Raw genomic sequence first — 20,968 nt, forward strand, 5'->3', positions numbered from 1 at the left:
TGCCGGCGCTGGACTGGGTTGGGCAAAGAAGTCTCACAACACTAGGTTAAAGTCCAACAGATGTCTTTGAAATCACAAGCTGTCAGAACGCCGCTCCTTCATCAGGTGAAGTGGAGGCAGATCCACCATTACAGCATATATAGGGCGAGACATAATTGCAAGAGAATTACAGATTGGAATGCGACAAAGGAGTCAAGGGTTATGGTGGGAAGTAGAGTTGAGACCACAACCCAGGTCAGCCGTGATCTTACTGAAGAATGGTGGGGCAGGCTCAAAGGGCTGAACGGTCTACTCCTGCATCAAAGTCCTATGTTCTATTCCCACTAAAGCGTTGGCCACAAACTTATAACCAATGTTCATTTCAGAATCCATGCACAAGCTAAAAGCAATGATAAAAAGGGACCAGCGGAAAATAAATTAGATAGCAAAAATAACACTGCGTGCTGGCAATTCGAAATAAATACAAACAGTTCAATCAGCAATCAAAAGGGGTCAGTTAGCTGGTTCATGGTGTGGAGCAACACCAATACCACGGGTTCAACTCCCGTACTGGCTGAGGTTATTGAAGGTCCCACCTTCTCAACCTCATCTCTGATGCACTGATGCCTCACAGCACCTGGGACCCGGGTTCAACTCCAGCCTCGGGCGACTTCTGCGGAGTCTGCATGTTCTCCCCATGTCTACGGAGGTTTCCTCCGGGTGCTAAGGTTTCCTCCCACAGTCCAAAGAGGTGCAGGTTGGGTAGATTGGCCATGATAAAATTGCCCCTTAGTGTCCAGGGATGTACATAAGAGCTAGGAGCAGAAGTACACCATCTGGCCGCTCAAGCCTGATCCTCCATTCAATATGATCATTGCTGATCTTTTTGAGAGATTCTTTACTGTTCAAGAATCTATCTATCTTTGCCTTAAAAACATTTAACAAGGTAGCCTCAACTGCGTCATTGGGCAGGAAATTCCACAGATTCACAACCCTTTGGGTGAAGGACTTCCTCCTCAACTCAGTCCTAAATCTGCTACCCCTTATTTTGACGCTGTGCACCTCCTAGTGCTAGTTTCACCCGCCAGTGGAAACAACCTCCCTGCTTCAAACCTGTCTATTCACCTTCATAATTGTACACATATCTAGAAGATTACCTCCCCTCATTCTTCCCAAGAATGTGCAGGTTAGGTGGACTGGCCACGCTAAATTGCTCCTGTGTGTCCAGGCATGTGCAAGTTAGATGAGGGGGGTGGGGCAGGTTGTTTGGGAGGGGGGGGGGGGGGAGAAAAAGAGAGATGGGCAAGGTGGGGGGGGGGGGGAGAATGGGGCAGGTGGGGAGAATGGGGCAGGTGGGGGGGGAGAATGGGGCAGGTGGGGGGGGAGAATGGGGCAGGTGGGGGGGAGAATGGGGCAGGTGGGGGGGGAGAATGGGGCAGGTGGGGGGGGAGAATGGGGCAGGTGGGGGGGAGAATGGGGCAGGTGGGGGGGAGAATGGGGCAGGTGGGGGGGAGAATGGGGCAGGTGGGGGGGAGAATGGGGCAGGTGGGGGGGAGAATGGGGCAGGTGGGGGGGAGAATGGGGCAGGTGGGGGGGAGAATGGGGCAGGTGGGGGGGAGAATGGGGCAGGTGGGGGGGAGAATGGGGCAGGTGGGGGGGAGAATGGGGCAGGTGGGGGGGAGAATGGGGCAGGTGGGGGGGAGAATGGGGCAGGTGGGGGGGAGAATGGGGCAGGTGGGGGGGAGAATGGGGCAGGTGGGGGGGAGAATGGGGCAGGTGGGGGGGAGAATGGGGCAGGTGGGGGGGAGAATGGGGCAGGTGGGGGGGAGAATGGGGCAGGTGGGGGGGAGAATGGGGCAGGTGGGGGGGAGAATGGGGCAGGTGGGGGGGAGAATGGGGCAGGTGGGGGGGAGAATGGGGCAGGTGGGGGGGAGAATGGGGCAGGTGGGGGGGAGAATGGGGCAGGTGGGGGGGAGAATGGGGCAGGTGGGGGGGAGAATGGGGCAGGTGGGGGGGAGAATGGGGCAGGTGGGGGGGAGAATGGGGCAGGTGGGGGGGAGAATGGGGCAGGTGGGGGGGAGAATGGGGCAGGTGGGGGGGAGAATGGGGCAGGTGGGGGGGAGAATGGGGCAGGTGGGGGGGAGAATGGGGCAGGTGGGGGGGGGAGAGAATGGGGCAGGTGGGGGGGGGAGAGAATGGGGCAGGTGGGGGGGGGGAGAGAATGGGGCAGGTGGGGGGGGGAGAGAATGGGGCAGGTGGGGGGGGAGAGAATGGGGGAGGTAGGGGGGGAGAGAATGGGGGGAGGTGGGGGGGGAGAGAATGGGGGGAGGTGGGGGGGGGAGAGAATGGGGGAGGTGGGGGGAGAGAATGGGGGAGGTGGGGGGGAGAGAATGGGGAAGGTGGGGGGGAGAGAATGGGGGAGGTGGGGGGGAGAGAATGGGGGAGGTGGGGGGGGGAGAGAATGGGGGAGGTGGGGGGGGGGAGAGAATGGGGGAGGTGGGGGGGGAGAGAATGGGGGAGGTGGGGGGGGAGAGAATGGGGGAGGTGGGGGGGGGGAGAGAATGGGGGAGGTGGGGGGGGGGAAGAGAATGGGGGAGGTGGGGGGGGGGGGGAGAGAATGGGGGAGGTGGGGGGGGGGAGAGAATGGGGGAGGTGGGGGGGGGGGAGAGAATGGGGGAGGTGGGGGGGGGGGAGAGAATGGGGGAGGTGGGGGGGGGAGAATGGGGCAGGTGGGGGGGAGAATGGGCCAGGTGGGGGGGGAGAATGGGCCAGGTGGGGGGGAGAATGGGGCAGGTGGGGGGGGAGAGAATGGGGTAGGTGGGGGGGGGAGAGAATGGGGTAGGTGGGGGGGGGGAGAGAATGGGGTAGGTGGGGGGGGAGAGAATGGGGTAGGTGGGGGGGGGGGGGGAGGATTGCGCAGGTGGGGGGGGGGCTCTTTCAGAGGGTCGGTGCAAACCCCACTGGGCCGAATAGCCTCCTTCCGCACTTCCGATTCTATTATTCTACTAAAATCTTGGGACCAGGTTTATTTGGACCTGGGGACTGAACAAAAAGCACTTTAGCGAGCGAGAACAAGGGGGCCGATGACTTACTTTCTTGAACCTGGCGCCTTCCCGCTGCTCCATCCTCATTCATAAATACGCCCACCCCGCCTCCGCTCCGCTATTGGCCGCTTTTGTTTGTGACGTAAGGCGGGTGCCTTGACCCGCCCCCTGTTCTGATTGGTCGGTTCCGCCGTCAATCAAAGCCTGCGCCTTGACAGCAAAGGAACAACCGAGCACCACCACCGCCAGGGTCGCGACCCGTGAACAGAACGAGAATAATAATCACCGGTATCCCTCCCGGAATTACTGTAAACCCGGTGCGGACGGGACAGGTCGGAGCAGAATACAGCCTCCTCTCATCTCCCCTCCCCCAGCGGCGGCTCACTGAGGAGAGGAGCGAGAGCGACTCTGTGGCGTCACGTCCGGCGGCGGGGCGGCCGGTCACTGAGGGGGGGGGGTTGCCGAGCCGCTCTGTGGCGTCACTTCCGGCGGCGGGGCGGCCGCTGATTGGCTGAGGGCGGGTCGCGCGAGCCGGCCGCCCCTCCCCCCCAGTCAGGCAGCGCGAGCGGCGGCTTCCAGTCAGTTCCAGCGCTCGAGCGGCGGAGCAGCAGTCGGGTGGCTCGGCCCAGGCCAGGCCTACTGAGGACACCCGCCATGATTAAGAACGGAGTGACCTCGCACGGCAGCTGGTCCCCCGAGAAGAGGAAGCGGACCGTGCGAGTCTGGTGCGATGGCTGGTGAGTGGGCGGAGGAGGGGAGGGCAGCAGCGCTGCTGTAATCCGAGCTGTCAGCGAGCGGCCGAGCCACCGGCAACGAATGTCGCTTTGAAGGCAGAGGCAGATAGGTTCTTGACTAACCAGGGAGTCCAATTTGAGGGGGGGTTGGGGTGCAGAATGTGGCCGCAATCGGATCAGCCGTCATCGGCTGTCAGGGTGCAGCATTCTTGAGGGGCCGAATGGTCTCCTCCTGCCCCCTAATGGAATGGGTGTGCAAAGTTAGGGCAATGAGGCAAGGCCAGAGGGAATTAGGTTGCTGGTCCAGACTCGAGGGGCCGAATGGACCCCCCCCCCCTGCACTGATTTAATTTGTATCCGCTCGAGCCAACGCAGCGGTTAGCGCTGCTGCCTCCCGGGCTCGATCCCAGCCCCCGGGTCACCGTCTGCATTGATTTTGCACATTCTTCCCGGTGGCTGCGAGGGTCTCGCCCCCACAGCCCAAAGATGTGCGGGGTCGGTGGATTGGCCACGCTAAATTGCCCCTTGAAGAAATAACAATTCCCATGCGCTTATCCAGTCCCCTGCATGGAAAGGATTGCCGGATCTACAAGTAGCTAACGCATCTCCGTCAAAAAGGAGACAGGTGAATGTTCGGCTGCGAACGGAACCTGAGGGCAAATGGGAGGAGTCGGCTTTAAATCTGAGCTGTCGCCCGGAGGTGAGGCAGTTTCCAGCTTTTATATTTAAACAATAAACTGCAGGAGGGGAAACTGGAAGAAGAAAAAAATAAGTCGGATAAACAATAAAACCTTCATCAGGTTAAAGAAAAATCAGGATCTTGGCTGTTGGATTCATGATCCCCGTACATGGGTCCACAGCACGGTAGCATTGTGGCTAGCACAATTGCTTCACAGCTCCAGGGTCCCAGGTTCGATTCCGGCTTGGGTCACTGTCTGTGCGTCTGCACATCCTCCCCGTGTGTGCGTGGGTTTCCTCCGGGTGCTCCGGTTTCCTCCCACAGTCCAAAGATGCGCAGGTTAGGTGGATTGGCCATGATAAATTGCCCTTAGTGTTGGGTGGGGTTACTGGGTTATGGGGATCGCAAGCTCGATGGGCCGAATGGCCTCCTTCTGCACTGTAAATTCTATGAAACCACTAGATGCATTTAATTCCACAACCCTACAGATGTAATGGATTCATATAAAAAGACAAATGAATGATTATCACCTACAGATGTAAATGCAAACCTTGTATTGTTAGTATAACACAAAGTCTGACAGAGTTGGGATTGATTGTGATGCATCTGTGGTACTGGGTCCTTGTTTCAACTATATTCTGATTAATTAATGTTCATTTGTTTTTTGTGCAGAAGTAACACACCGGTTCAAATGAATAAAATGGATGCATTTGAAGGGAAGCTAGATAAGCACATGAGGGTGAATGAACAGAGAGAGATATGCTGAGGTTAGATCTGGTAAATAGAGAGAGGAAGATTATGTGAACCATAGACACCAGCATGGTTTCGATGGGCCGAATGGCCTAGTGGTGTCCTGTAAATACTATGTAATTTAACTGTGAGGCGACTGTACTGGTGTGAATGCACGCGCCCTTGCCCTTGGATATTTTGTTGTACAGCAGATTAATCTGTTTACGGGTCAGGGTCATTTGCTGAAGGGTTTCTTTTACGTGTAATGTATTTGTAGAGGGCTGAACCATTGATGCGTAGGTGTGAGGGGGACGGAGAGGATAACTATATATGGGATACATTCTTGGGGTGGACTTGCTACCCCAAGATCAGGAGGCTTCTTCATCTGCACTTCTTATTTTCCTATTCCGCCCCTATTCCCTCTAATCTCTTTTAGCTTTAGCTTCTAACTGTTCTTTTTAACTAGTAGTTTTTTATTTCTTTGCCACACCAATTTTTTCACTTTTTCTCCTGTCATGTGAGAGTACCTTTTAAGAAATGTGTCTTTATAAATGGGTGTGTATATAAGTATCTGTAGTGAGAGTACCTTTAAGAAATGGGTGTTTATTACTGCAGTGATGTCAGAGAGTGGGTGAAGCTGGGCTGTCTGTCAGCTTTTTACTTTCATTTTAGGCTGTTTGCTGCAGGGTGTGTTTTAGTTTCGTTTTCAGTGTTGGGAGCTGAAGCCCGACAGAGAAGGTGTACTGTTGATCTCTCTGCCATGAAAAGACTATGTCTTGATCATTTGGTGAATTCAGAATTATAAATGTTTTCAGTAGTGACTTTAACCTGATGTGCTTCTGTTAAAGGTTTTGTTTTTTTAAGTTGTATGGATGTTAAAAGGAAAGCTTAAAGGATTACTTAGTGTTATCGTCTTTGGGGTTTGTATTTGAATTAATGGTTGCTAAGATGTTCACTGTATGTTTTAAAAAGGTGAACATGAGTTCATAGAATAAACATTGTTTTGCTTTAAAAAATACATTTCCATTTCTGCTGTACCACACCTGTAGAGTGGGCCGTGTGCTCCCCATACCACAATCTATTAAAAGTTGTGGGTCAGGTGAACTCCATGATACGCTTTGGGGTTCTCTAAACCCTGGCCCATAACACTCCTGCATTTGTAAACTTGCGGGTTTAAGTGTAGTTCTCCTGGAGTGCACCTTCTTGAAATGAATGACAATAAGGGTTGGAGGGTACTCGATCACAAGTATGTTTGGTATGGTTTGCTACTTGGCAAACAGAAGCAGAACTTTGGCACGTTTTCCCCAATCAGGACAGAATAGCCAGAATACTGGCTCTACTGAGATTAGCTTGACACAGACCAAGGATTGAATATTCCTCATTGTTTGGTCACTGGGGTTTAACCAGTTAGGTTATTGGAGGAACCTATCATTCTAGCTTTAAATAATGTTCATGTGAAATGATTCTTGCACAGTGCTATTATTCGGTGGCACGGTAGCACAGTGGTTAGCACCGTTGCTTCACAGCTTCATGGTCCCAGGTTCGATTCCTGGCTTGGGTCACTGTCTGTGCGGAGTCTGCACGTTCTCTCTTTGTCTGCATGGGTTTCCTCTGGGGTCCCAGGTTCGATTCCTGGCTTGGGTCACTGTCTGTGTGGTGTCTGCACGTTCTCTCTTTGTCTGCGTGGGTTTCCTCTGGGTGCTCCGGTTTCTGCGTGGGTTTCCTCCGGGTGCTCTGGTTTCCTCCCACAGTCCAAAGATGTGCAGGTTAGGTGGATTGGCTCTGCTAAATTTCCCTTTAGTGTCCAAAAAGGTAAGGTTGGGATATGAGGATGGGGTGGAGGTGTGGTCTTAAGTGGGGTGCTCTTTCCAAGGGCCGGTACAGACTCGATGGGCTGAATGGCCTCTTGAACTGTAAATTCTATGATTATACTAAAATGTAATTGTTGAATGTGTGTGGATATAATGGGAAAAATATGGCTTCAATTGTAACTTTAAACAAACTCTGGTAAACCAAAATTCAATTGGCCTACACTAGAGTTTGCGTTTGAGATGAGCTTCAATATGTACTGACGCATTTGGTTTAAATGATGATGCAGGTTCCCAACCTGACACCTTCATGTGCATCATTGCTTTGCAATAAACTAGAGGAACTCAGTATAATTGAGATTAACCAGGTTTTCTCTCAACTCCGTTACAGTAGTTTTCTTGGTGTCTTTGAGTAAAATGCGTTCTTTGAAGCAGTGAGACTAAGGCCAAGATAACATGTCTCTTGAAACATACAAGTTTAAAAAAAATCAAGGTAGTGATGAAACTTAAACTATCTCCAAGATAAACAAACAAGATATGTTAGTTATCCGCAAATTTTGAAACATGTATTAACAACTAAAAAGAAAGCCTTGGTTGTCATTCAAGGGCTTCTTTATTATTTATTGACATCCTTGTTGTTATCTAAATAGTGAAACCATAGTTGTAACATTTTTTTAAAAATATAACCTTCACGAAAATCTTGGAAAGTTTAGAACTAAATTTGGATAACATTTTGAGATAAAAGGCAAGAGTGAAATGTTGTTTATATGATCTAAAACAGTTCATGCTTTGATTGAAGCTGGAAACATAGGTCTAATTCATGATGCCACAAGTTTTTTTTAACCACATTAACTGCAGAGGTTCAGGAAGGGAGCTCACCATCACCTCGAGGGCAATTCGGATGGACAAATGATGTTGGTTTAGCCAGTGTCATCCACATTTGCCTGAACAAATAAATTTTTAAAAATCAGTGCCAGAATTATGTTAGGACTATACAAAAAATATTTTATCCTTCTTTCTACTAATAGTAATCCGCTAAACTATTTTAAGAGACTGAGGTCAAGGGCAGCATGTTTGCGCAGTGGTTAGCACTGCTGCCTCAAGACGCTGAGGACCTGGGTTCGATCCCTGGCCCGGGTCACTGTCCGTGTGGAATTTGCATATTCTCCCCGTGTCTGTGTGGGCCTCACCCCCACAAACCCAAAGATGTGCAGGGTAGGTGGATTGGCCATGCTAGATTTGATCCTTAATTGGGGAAAAAAGAACTGGGTGCTCTAAATTTTTTTAAAAAGACAGCTCATCTGTGAATAGCAACTTCTGTAAATGTTCTTAAACCAGTCTGCATCAAAGACAGTGATCATCTTTATTTTGTGCTGTTTGCTCTGTCCACTTCCACAACACACCGATAAATGCATTTAGCTCCAAACCTGAACTTTAAGGTCTTGAGCAAGTTGTGTAATTTTTTTCCTGAACTTCTCCATGAAAATTGCTGTCCTTTAACCTCAACTTACAAAATGTTTATAGTCACAGGGGTATCTAAAGATAAAGCACATGTGGCATAATATGAACAATGGTGACATGACGTTAATAAATTGCACCATAACATGCTTCTTTAGCACGGTAAATAAATTCCTCCAGAATACTCCTTGACAATAATTAAAAATTAAGCACATTCTCCCAGTGTTTGCGTGGGTTTCGCCCTCACAACCCAAAGATGTGCAGGTGGATTGGCCACGCTAAATTGTCCCTTAAATGGAAAAATGAATTGGGTACTTTTTTTTTTAAAAGAGGATTTTAAAATTATTTAGAATCATAATTCATGTATGTGTCTCCAAGCAGTAAATGATTTCACATCAGTTTCTTCTTGGGTTTCAAATGTCTCCCAAGTTTGAAAAAGGAAGCAATCCCTCAGCTTTATGTATGTCTGCATGTCATGACATCTCTGATGCTCCCTCTAGTGGTTACTTAGTTATAGTGTATTTACATTAACCCCTTGTGTATATACAATGAAGCATATCACCACAATGAAGATGGCAGATTTTCTTCCCTAAAGGACATTAGTAAACTAGATTTTTGTTCATAATCGGCTACCTTCATGGACACTTGCCAAGACTAGCTTTTAACGCCAGATTCTTAAATTTCACCAACTGCCCTGGTGGGATTCGAATGTGTACCCAGAGCATAAGACTGGGCCTTTGGATTAATAGCCTGGTAATATTACACTACACTGCCGCCTCCTGAATCTCTCATGTGCCTCCTTTTTAGGCTTTATAAAGTTCTCAACTTGCTGACATTGGAGATAACCTTGTGGCTCCCCTGAACTACTTTCAGGACCGAATATCTCCATTGTGTCTTGATAAACAGTCCTAGGCACAGTACTTTGTGTGCTCTGCGAAAAGCACGAGACACTATGACTTCATTTAACTTGTACTGTTTTGGCTACATTGTTTAGCATTTTATTAATTTTAATATATGCATGTCATTTATGTAATCTATGATGGTTGGGTCTGTTAGGCAGTGTCTACTAAAACTTCCCAAATCCTTGGATTTCATCTCCAGCTTGAACAAAAAGTACAAATATTGGAACAGAATTTTTGATTTATTTGTGATGCCTCAGTTACACATCACAAGATGGATACAGATGAGATGCTGTTTACTGTTATGGCACATTCATTCAGAATGGATGCATTTGTTCACTCTTTCTCAAATCTCAATATGTCATTCAACTGAATTTAGTAGCTTTCTTCCATTTTCCTACGGTAACTGTTGCTCTGCTTGGAGATGTATACCTTGACATAAAGTTTTATATTTCCCTTTCACCTATTTTCATTTATGCACCTTTATTCTTGCATTCTGGCATGGCCTGACGTTCAGTTCTGGAACAATTTTATCTATGATTAATATATTTCAGTCCTTTCAATAGAAAACATACTAATTGCGGTCACTAAATCATTTTCAAGCTATGGAATAAATCAGTGTGATAGCGCATATTGGGGTAGATTAAATAATAGGGCTATTTCTGAGCTTGGAGGTGGAACTGAACTTCATACAAGTTCTTTTGTTGTTGCAATAATGTAATTTGACAGGTGGAATGCTGAAAATGCTGCTCTGCTTTACTGATGAGACAAATCCTTAACTTATAACTTTTGGAAGCTTAGTATCCAAAGTGGAAATCAATATTTCCTGTTATCTAGAACGATGTACAGATATTCATAAAATTGATTAATGAATTGCAATCAGTAACTTGCAGTTTTCAGAAAATAGGAGCACCTTATACAAGAGTCCTCATTATTGCAGTGTAGTCTTCGTGCCAAAGATTCCATAAATATTTTGTGAGTGCATGATTATTTATGTGTCCTTTGCATAATTAAATAGATAAAAGCTCCATTTATTAGAAATACAATGGTTGAAACCTGTTACATTTCCCAGTGTGTTTTTAATTTGGACCAAGAGTGTAGAAACCTAACAAGAATAAAGGATGACTTGATTTTTAAAACATGGTATGTACTTATGGAAACCTTGTACAAGCTGCTATCGTGTGAATTCGCAATGTAATTTTTTTAAAGGAGCTTGACATTGAAGAGAAGTTGGAAATTTGCAGATATTTGTCCATCAAACCGTCCCAGCAACAGCAAATCGCCTGCCTTAGAGGAATGAACCGTTTCATCGGTCTCCATGTTTGTATCCACAGTAATTGTACTCTAAAGGGACAGACCAACTGGAACATGGCCGCACTTACACAAAAATACAGTGCACATTAGAATAATGCTCTCATTGCTGTAAAACAGTACCACACCTGTCTTCCCAGGAGTAAAAACCTGCATCTATAATTGTTTAAATTCAACCTCTTGAAAGCATCGTTGCTTAGCAACCTGTATGGCTTCATTACATGGTGGGATGTAACAACTGAGAAACGTTTTTTGAATTGTCTGTGATCTCCAAAAGAATACTTTGCTCACAGAAAATCCTTTCTTTAGCACATCCTTTGCCCTTATACAATTATTTTAGTGTACATCAATTTATGTTCTCTTCCTAACCCACTGGTTTGCGGTCCACATCCCTTTGAATTCTCTCAGTGGCTTATGTTTGTCATGTGATCATGTAACTTTAAAAGTTTGGTGTCATCAACAGCCATATATCCATGTAAGTAATGAATAGGGTAACCAGAGAATAGAACAGATTACTGCAGAACTTTGTTGTTACTTTTATTTGCTCCATTTAGCATTTCAGAGTTGTTGCTTTATAAGTCTTTGCTGCCCGTCCATGTATAATTTCCTCTGGATTCGGCCCCGATTATTCCACCCATTACCTTTTTTCGAGTCAGTAAAAGGTTGTCAGTAAAAGGATTTACATGAGATAACTTGTTCTCTCCAGCCCCACAGTCGCAACAACTTGGTTTTCCTCTTGAATTTGCAACGGTTTTCATCTTGAATTTGCAGCAATGTGTGAAGAAAGACCATTATATTCAGGCAGGTTCACAGTTGATTGACCTGCCAAATTCAGTATGAATGTTCAAGCTCGATATAATGATACTATGCTTAGTCCACAGCTCTCTTAACATCACTTTGTCAGCTTTCTACAGCAAAGCATTTGTAACATGCAGGGCTATTACAGGAACTACCAGTTGCCCCGCAGTGAATGGCAACCTGCATATAAGCTTGGAACGTTCACTAAAGTCAGCTTCCAAATAAATAGATTCAGTTCAAAAGTCTTCCCAGCTGCCAGGGTTAGCAACTCCCATCATGTGTTTCAGGTTACAACTAGCTGCACACATCTGGGAAACTGTGCTACTCACCCTGGTATCACATAGGTAAAATGCAACTGCTGATGCATTATAGACTTTTGCCTGAGTTGTATCAAGTCGGGCCTATGGTTAAAAATGCATTGCTACCTGTGTCTTGTGATGTCCCTTTTAACTGATAAATGTTATAAGTCTGTAAACCAAAACATTTCTTACAGCCATATGCATAGTTAAGTTAAATTAGACATTTTATGGAGCTTTCCTATTACAGATTTATCCTTACAGTTTCTGTTTTCAGAATAGCTACTAAACACTTCCCATTGCATGATGTCATTTTCAAGCAACAAAAAAAATCTATTTGAGCAATGGCTGTTTTTTTGTCCCCAAAATGCCTGGTAAAATGTCAACCATGAAGTATTAAGACAGTCCCCAGGAGTCTGGGAATCAACGGATAAGGGCAATGGAGTAGAAAACTAATAAATCCCAATGTTTATATCAAATAGAAAGTAGCTTCAGCTGGTGTCAGGTACAGTCGGTCGGAGTAAGTTTCAGAAACGTAGTTGCAAACTTGCATTTTGTGCTGGTTTTGCCTGTCATCTACTTGGATTAAAGTGGCTGATGAATGCAACATGTTGTGGAATGGGCAGAAATTACTGCTGTGATGAGGCACTCGAGGGAATTCAGAAAAGCTTCTGTTACGAAGAAGGATTGGAGAACTTGGGACTGTTATCCTTGCAAAAGAGAAGGTTGAGAAGATTTTGTAGAGGTGTTGAAATCATGATGGGTCTGCACCGAGTAGATAGTGTTACGGACATGACAGAAAAGCAAACTGACCACCTTTATCCCCTTGCCATCAGTCCGTAAGCAGAGTTACTTTCTGTTTAAAAACTAAGCTGTGGCAGGCTTCCCTAAACCTTCAGTTGATGTGGCCCAATTTTACAAGTAACACACAAACCGATTAACTCCAAAGGTTAGTTTATTTCACACTCAAACCTGGTGTTGGACGGGATGTGAACATTCGCAACCTCACACACCCACACATACAGTAGAGGAGAATAGGAAAGAGGGGATATTTTTACATCTATGGACAACAACAGTAAAAGAGCCACCAAAATTACTATTCATTTGCATCATTTCCAGAGTCCAGGAAGGAGTTTCCTGCATTGCAGAGTTCAGTTCAGATGAGTCCATGGTTGGTGATAGTAGCTCGAGAGTTCTTTAAAGCAAATGGGGTTGCAGCAATAAGGTTTCGGCATCTAGACTGCTTGCCAGGCAATGGCCAGATGCTTTTAAAATAAAACAAGCTTTGAGATGATGACTGAGTGCGTGGTTAGCAGGGAGCCCTATTTTCCCTTTTGGAAATAATCAGCACTTTGATCTGTGAGGCTAGAAATGTAATATTAAAACTGTTCAATAGGCTACAAGCATTGGGTCATGTGATGCAGGTCTTAACGAGTCAATTGCAGCTTCACAAGCTGTTTCTCTGGTCTGACCAAATTCCATTGTTTCCTTTAGGAATTAAAAGGTGGCTGTTCACACCTCTTCAGGTATAACCAATTTCAATGCCTTTATTAAGTAGGGTGCTCTTTCTAAGGGCCATGCAGACTTGATGGGCCTCATGGCCTCATTTTGCACTGCAAATTCTATGATTTATGACCCTGACTGGGGAGCCAATTCATCTGTTAACCATACAGTTTTGTGATTATAATGTGGCCTTGTGATGGTGCGTGAGATTCGACACAATGAGAGTGGAACTCTTTTTTTTCTTTTAATCTCTGTTGGAAGCTTCCAATTCAGATGGCCAATTCTGTGACTCACATTACTAGCAGCAGCCATCTTTTGGCTCACTAAAAGTCCATTTTAAAATGGCATAAAAAAGGTTAAGTTTGATGCATGCAGTTTTTAAAATTTATTTCATGTCTTACTGACATGTCAATAATGAGACACTGTCCTAATTGATGGAAGGGTCAAGAATCAGAACACACAGATTTAAGGTAATTGGAAAACAAGGCACATGAGGAAGTGGTTAGCATCTGGAATGCACTGCCTGAGAGTATGGTGGAGACAGTGACAATTGAGGCTTCAAAAGGGAATTGAATAATTATCTAGGGCAGCACGGTGGCGCAGTGGGTAAGCCCTGCTGCCTTGCGGCGCCGAGGTCCCAGGTTCGATCCCGGCTCTGGGTCACTGTCCGTGTGGAGTTTGCACATTCTCCCTGTGTTTACGTGGGTTTCATCCCCACAACCCAAAAATGTGGAGGCTAGGTGGATTGGCCACACAAAATTGCCCCCTAATTGGGAAAAATGAATTGGGTACTATTTTTTTTTTTTAATTATCTGAGAAGGAAAAATTTGCAGGGCTCCAGGAAAATGGCAGGATCTTTAGAACTATAGCAGCATCAAGGAGGGTAGGTGAGTGAGGAATATAAAGATAATTTTTTTATGAACTTTAATTTCCTGAAACCTGTTTTAACCAAAAGTTGGAAAGCGAACACATGGGGAACTGCTGTGCAGCATGTCCTCTGTGTAGGTTTGTTAACAATATGGGGAATTATACAGTAATGTGTTTGTGCATCTAACTTTCAGCTATGATATGGTGCATTATGGCCACTCCAACCAGCTGAGGCAGGCACGTGCCATGGGTGATTATCTCATTGTTGGAGTGCATACGGATGGTAAGTTGCAAAGTATCAGTACTGTATTTTTGAAATTAATTGAATTATTTGAGTTGCACAACAAACCTGTGTGTGAATGCTACTTCAGTTGTTCCCAGCATTGTAAAAGTGGAAGCTTATTTGTAAAATCACAAAGTTATGATTAATGTGCCTTTTTAATGCTTTACTTTGTATATAATGCTGCCTAAGAATGTGACTTTCAAATGCAGTCAATGTGTAATCCATGGTGCTCTTTAATTACCCAAATGTAGACTGGGACAGTAGTAGTGTAAAGGGTGGAGAGTGGCATAACTTCCTAGATTGTGTTCAGGAATATTTTCTACAGCAGTACATGTCCAGTCCAACAAGAAAAGATGTGCTGTTGGACCTGGTTCTTGGAAATGAGGTGGGCCAAGTAGATTAAATATCATTAGAGAAACATTTAGGAGACCCTAATCATTGTATTATTAGGCATTGGATGATGCATAGAAACATAAAATAGGCAATACAGTGTAAAAATAATTAACTGGGAGAGAGCCGACTTCAAAGGGGCAAGAATGGAGCTGGGCGAGTTAGATTGGAACAAAAGGTTGATGGAGAAAACTGTAGCTGAACAATGGGCTACCTTCAAGGTATATTCCTTTAAAAGGGAAAGGTAGGCCAGACAGACCCAGAGCTCCCTGGATGAAAAAGAAGATAGAAATTAAGATTAGGAAGAAAAAGTGTGGTGTCAGTAGTAAATACAGTTGAGAAACAAGAGGACTACAGAAGGTTCAGAGGGGAGGTGAAAAAGCACATTAGAGAAGTGAAGAGGGATTATGAGAAAAGACTGGCAGCCTGACGTACAAGGGAAATTCCAACGCCTTCTATCTTCAAATAAATAGTCAAAGGAGTAGGGCCGATAATGACTAAAAAACATAATTTACACATGGAGGCTGGGGGCATGGCTGTGGCATTAAATGAATACTTTGCACCTGTCTTTACCAAGAAGGTAGATGCTGCCCAGGGTTGGGTGACAACTAGGAAACTCTGGGCACTATCTTCCGGCCACGCTGCACCGGAAATACCAAAACGAAAGCCTGAACTTCTGAAAGACATTAAATGGAAGTCATCCCAGTGCATCAAAGAAACAATGTGCAGGGATCCGGGGAACGGGGAGGGGAATGGCATCTTTCACAAGTTCAACATTCCAAGACCAATGAAGTATTTTTAAAGTATAATCATTTGTAATATAGGAAATATGGCAGCCAGTTGGTGCATAGCAAGGTCTCTCAAACAGCTGAGATAATGACCAAAATATATATTTTTTTGTATTTGAGGAATAAATATTGACCTCTCTTGTTCTTCTTTAAATGGTACCATGGAATATTTTAGATACAATCAAGAGATCAGGTAGAGCCTTTTGCTTAATATCCCACCCCATCAAATATCTCATACAATGCAGCACTCCAAAAATGCTGCACTATGGTGGGACTTGAACCCACAATCCTCTGATTCCTAGTCCATAGTGTACCACCCCCAAAGAATAAAACATTCAGAATGCTGTTCTGGCAAGATAGTAACAACAAAAACTTTGAGGTTGCTGAAGGTACAGTTCGGTGCAATGATATTCCACTAGGTGTGAAGGTTCTGTACGTGACTTGTGATTTTTATGATCTGCATGGAAATAAATATGTTGCTATTGAAGCCTTTGATATATGGCCTGGAAACCATACTTGGTTTACAGTTAATCACTGAACGTCTCTTGATACTCTAGCTCCTGTGTACATGAAGGAAACACATTTTCTAGAGATTTTGGTTGGGTTGTTTTCTTCCTCCCTTTAATTTGTCTTTCTTCTCGCCAACCTGAAGTGGAATATTCAGTGATCTCTCAACCGTGTACTGCTGTGATTAATTTCTAATCAATTAGCATTTTATATGTTGCGCCAAATGTAAAAAGGAATAAATGCAATTTAAAAATGACTCTAAGGTGTTACTTAAAGTCAAATTTAAGAGCAGAATGTCAATACTGTGGTACATATTGCTTTAAATGTGACCTTCATAGTAGATTAAATGTGCATTTGATGTAACTGAGAATAGAATACACCTGGTAATCGTTCCATTAATTTATTTTTCACTATTTTTAATCACCTAACAGAAGGTTAAAAAAACTAATAATTGAAACCTTAATTTGTTTTCAGAGGAAGTTGCCAAGCACAAAGGTCCACCTGTATTTACACAGGAGGAGCGTTACAAGATGGTCCGTGCGATTAAGTGGGTTGATGAGGTCATTGAGGGAGCACCATATGTAACAACACTTGAAACACTGGATAAATATAATTCTGATTTTTGTGTCCATGGAGGTATGTTGTGTCCAACTATCTAGTCAATTTCCCCATGTCATTCAGGACTGTATAATGTTGCAACATTTTTTGAATATCTGCGTGAAACTGGGTACATACTCCCTGCAGACTTCAAATGAAATATATAGTTCAGACAGTTCTGTTGGATGTTTGGTTCCCTTGTTATGCAATGTCGTGGTAGTGACGCAGTGGTTAGCCCTGCTGCCTCACAGCGCTGAGGACCCGGGTCCGATCCCAGCCCCGGGTCACTGTCCATGTGGAGTTTGTACATTCTCCCCGTGTTTGCATGGGTCTCACTCCACAACCCAAAAAGATGTGCAGGGTAGGTCAATTGGCCATGCTAAAATTGCCCCTTAATTGGGAACAAAAAAGAATTGGGTACTCTAAATTTATTTTTTTTAAATGCAGTGTCATGGTGATTTTTAAGTTTGTTGCTAATTTTTATTTTGTAGATGATATTACTTTGACTGCTGATGGAAAAGATACTTATGAAGAAGTAAAGAAAATGGGCAGATACAGGTAACCAGAGTACTTAAAACCAGATTCCAATTGTTAGAAGGTGTGTGCTTACCTTATGATGAGTTGTGAATGTTGTAATCCGTTCCATGGACAAACGTGGACACAAATCGGAATGGTGTTTTTATTGTATGTCCTCGGTTAGTGAAGAAATTAATGTCTATAATGTAAATGCTCACAGTTCTTTAACTTACAAGAACACATTATATAGTACCTTTTATGCCAGCGGAGTGTTAACGAGCTGCGTGAAGTGACATTAGGATAGGTACTCAAAGGTTTGACCAAAGGGATGGGTTTTAAGAAGTGTATGAGGGACAGAAGGTATAGGGAGGGAATTCCAAAGCATAGTAGCGGCAGCAGGATGCACAGCCACCACTGGTGGAGTAGTTAAAATCAGTGACGCCTGAGAAGCAAGAATTGGGGAAGCACATAGATTCCAGAGGGCTAGAGGAGATTGTAGAGATGCGGTGGGTCGCGGTTGTGGAGAGAGTTGGAAATAAGGATGAGAATTTCAAAATTGAAGGATTAGTGGTCTGGGACCAATGTCAGTCAGTGAACATAGTGATGGGTGAATGCAACTTGGTTAAGTTGGATATGGGTTGGGCAGTTTTATTTTTCGAGGGTGGAAGATGAAGACCAGCTAGGCGAAAATTGGAATAAGCAAGTTTTAGAAGTAATGTAGGAATGGACAAGAATGTTTCTTTTAGCAGTAACTGAGCTTATACAGGGGCAAAGTATTTAAGGATCCATTTTATTGAGAAATGTGAGTAACAATATTGATGTTGGCCTTTTCTGATGTGGGGAAAAAAAACTTTTTCAGAGAGTGTAAACGTACGCAGGGTGTTTCCACGACAGACCTGGTTGGCCGAATGCTTCTCATGACTAAAGCTCATCACAGCAATATTGTGAGTAAAATGTATAATTTAATATTTTAGCCTATAAGGAAGGAACTTTGGGCAAGTGTTTTGGGATTGTGTATTTAAATTGTAAATGCCAGTGACATTTTTGTTGAGTGCTTTAAATTATGTTTTCTAAATTTGTTCAGTAGCAGGATGCTGAAGAATATCAACGGGACAGTTTTGGGAGAAATTTATCTCCTGATAGGAATTTGTCAGCAGATATTAGGGAGGAATATATACTTGTTGTGCATTAACATGTCAAGTGGAATTATGAAGTGTGATACAAATAGACAGATGATGCTGTCTGACAATTAACAGAGTACAATTGGTATTATTGTGGGGAGGAAACTAGGACCAAAATATCACCAGTGTACTGAATTACAGTTTTAAAAAAAATGTTATTATCCAGCATGTACAGGGATTGGTGGTGCTGGTTAATGAAAAATGCCGGTTCAGAGAGTTCCATTTCCCAGTGGAATACAGCACAATACTTTAGCTTAAATTAATATGCAAGCACTGGGGAAGTCAAGAATTGTTTTTTTTTTTTACTTCAGTACATGGCTTCAGGATAACTTTGTAATTGCTTCTGGTTGGCAAAGTGGCAATTCATGTTAGGGGAACAGCTAACATTTTGGTCGGTAGAGTGCTGAATAACTCAGTTTCCTGTAATATCCAGTATTTTATTAAAAAGTGGCTTATCCAGTTCTGACGTATTGTACTTCAACCATTTGGTCATGTTGAGAAGAAAACTTTTATATATCCTGTGAAGTATAATTGTCAATAGCGTGCTTGACGCATGTTAAGAAAAGTTACAAAGTACAGTTGATTTGATTGGCATGTGCTAAGTATGAATGCTTCTCATACTGGAATATCAATAGAGCTGGTAGCCTTGTTTTTCATGTTTCCATTCTAATCAAAAGAGGAAACAATGAATGGAGCAGTTGTCTCTGAAGAGGAAGGGTGAATTTGAGATCACAAGATAATTATAGATGAGGAAGGCCATTTGGCCTATCTTAATTCATCCATAAAGTCGCCACTTTTGTCGGCTGGAGTTGTTTAGCACAGGGTGTTTAGCACCGGGCTAAATCGCTGGCTTTTAAAGCAGACCAAGGCAGGCCAGCAGCACGGTTCAATTCCCGTACCAACCTCCCCGAACAGGCTCCGGAATGTGGCGACTAGGGGTTTTCACAGTAACTTCATTTGAAGCCTACTTGTGACAATAAGCGATTTTCATTTCATTTCATTTAGAAGGATATAAAGACTTTCGAACGTGCAGAAAAAAGTTACAAGAATGGTTCCAGAGACATGTGATTTCAATTACGTGGATAGATTGGGGAAGCTGAAGTGTTATTAGAGAAGAGAAGGTTGGGAGGAGATTTGATGGAGGTGTTCAAAAACAATAAGGCATTTGGACAGTGCAGTTGGAGAGAAATTGTTCCTATTGGCGGAAGGGTTGAGATCTGGAAGATACAGATTAAAATGCTTGGCAAAAGAATCAAAGACAACATGAGGAAAACCTTTTTTTTATGCCACCTCCGGGAGAAGTCTACCATTGACCCTCTTAAGGCAAACTTTATTTTCTCGAGACTGAGAAACCCAGCCATGTCACTAACCGCGGTCTCCACACTCGGGGGTGCTTCGAGTCCCTCCACATTAATAAGATCCGTCTCCGGGCTACCAGGGAGGCAAAGGCCAAGACGTCGGCCTCTTTAGCACCCTGCACTCCCGACTCTTCCGATACGCCAAAGATTGCCACCTCCGGACTCGGCACCACCCGTGTTTTGAGTACTGTGGACATTGCCTTAGCGAAATCCTGCCAAAACCCTCTAAGCTTCGGCCATGCCCAAAACATGTGGATATGATTTGCTGGACTTCCCGCGCACCTTGCACACCTGTCCGCTACCCAAAAAACCTGCTCATCCAGGCCACCGTCAAGTGTGCCCGGTGGACTACCTTGAATTGTATCAGGATAAGCCTGGCACATGATGAGGATGTATTAACCCTGCTTAGGGCATCCACCCACAGACCCGCCTCTATCGCTCCTCCTAGCTTGTCCTCCCACTTGCCCTTGAGCTCCTCCACCAGAGTTTCCTCTGCATCCAAAAGTTCCTGGTAAATATCCGATACCTTCCCCTCTCCCACCCAGGTACTGGAGACTACCCTGTCCAGTATCCCCCGTGGCGGCAGCAGTGCGAAGGCCGGAACCTGCTTTCTCAAGAAGTCTCACACCTGCAAATACCTAAACCCATTCCCTGCTGGCAATTCAAATTTATCCTCCAAGGCTTTCAAGCTGGTGAAGCGCCCGTCTATAAATAGGATCCCCCATCCTCCCAATTCCTGCCCTTTGCCATCTCGGGAACCCACCGTCCAGCCTACCCGGTACAAACCGATGATTATTATAAATTGGGGTCCAAACCGATGCTCCCTCCACTCTCTTATATTACATAGAATTTAGAATTTACAGTGCAGAAGGAGGCCATTCGGCCCATCGAGTCTGCACTGGCTCTTGGAAAGAGCACCCTACCCAAGTCCACACCTCCACCCTATCCCCATAACCCAGTAACCCCACCCAACACTAAGGGCAATTTAGCTTGGCCAATCCACCTAACCTGCATTGCCCGTTCCGCCTTTTCTCTCTGGGCCCGTATCGAGATTAATTCCCCTCTGACCACTGCCTCCAAAGCTTCCCAAACCGTCGCTGCAGAGACGTCTTCCGTATCATTTGTTTCCAGGTAGTTCTGGATGGACTTGTTCACCCGCCCACAGATCGCTTCGTCCTCTAACAACTACACATCCAGCCTCCATAGCGGGCATTGTCCTCTCTCCAAACTAACCCGTAGATCC

General features: G+C 44.9%; 2 protein-coding genes across 6 annotated transcripts in view; one reads left to right on the forward strand and one right to left on the reverse strand.

The window, feature by feature from the left end:
- cenpx (centromere protein X) overlaps nt 1-3,463 on the reverse strand; it is a 102,149-nt gene extending 98,686 nt beyond the window's left edge. For 4 of the 5 annotated variants that reach the window (XM_072483652.1, XM_072483651.1, XM_072483650.1 and 1 more), the window contains exon 1: nt 3,072-3,463. In XM_072483652.1, coding sequence (XP_072339753.1) covers nt 3,072-3,110 — 39 coding nt within the window. In that variant the 5' untranslated portion in view covers nt 3,111-3,463. The remainder of the gene's footprint in view (nt 1-3,071) is intronic. The other variant, XM_072483647.1, reaches the window with a different exon arrangement.
- A 119-nt stretch (nt 3,464-3,582) lies between these two features.
- Nucleotides 3,583-20,968, forward strand: part of pcyt2 (phosphate cytidylyltransferase 2, ethanolamine) — a 47,948-nt gene continuing 30,562 nt past the window's right edge. Inside the window, exons 1-5 of the mRNA XM_072483646.1 lie at nt 3,583-3,760; nt 14,300-14,388; nt 16,548-16,709; nt 17,162-17,228; nt 18,046-18,130. Coding sequence (XP_072339747.1) covers nt 3,678-3,760; nt 14,300-14,388; nt 16,548-16,709; nt 17,162-17,228; nt 18,046-18,130 — 486 coding nt within the window. The 5' untranslated portion in view covers nt 3,583-3,677. The remainder of the gene's footprint in view (nt 3,761-14,299; nt 14,389-16,547; nt 16,710-17,161; nt 17,229-18,045; nt 18,131-20,968) is intronic.

Source organism: Scyliorhinus torazame, chromosome 18, assembly GCF_047496885.1.
Source record: "Scyliorhinus torazame isolate Kashiwa2021f chromosome 18, sScyTor2.1, whole genome shotgun sequence".
In the NCBI taxonomy this organism is placed as follows: domain Eukaryota; kingdom Metazoa; phylum Chordata; class Chondrichthyes; order Carcharhiniformes; family Scyliorhinidae; genus Scyliorhinus; species Scyliorhinus torazame.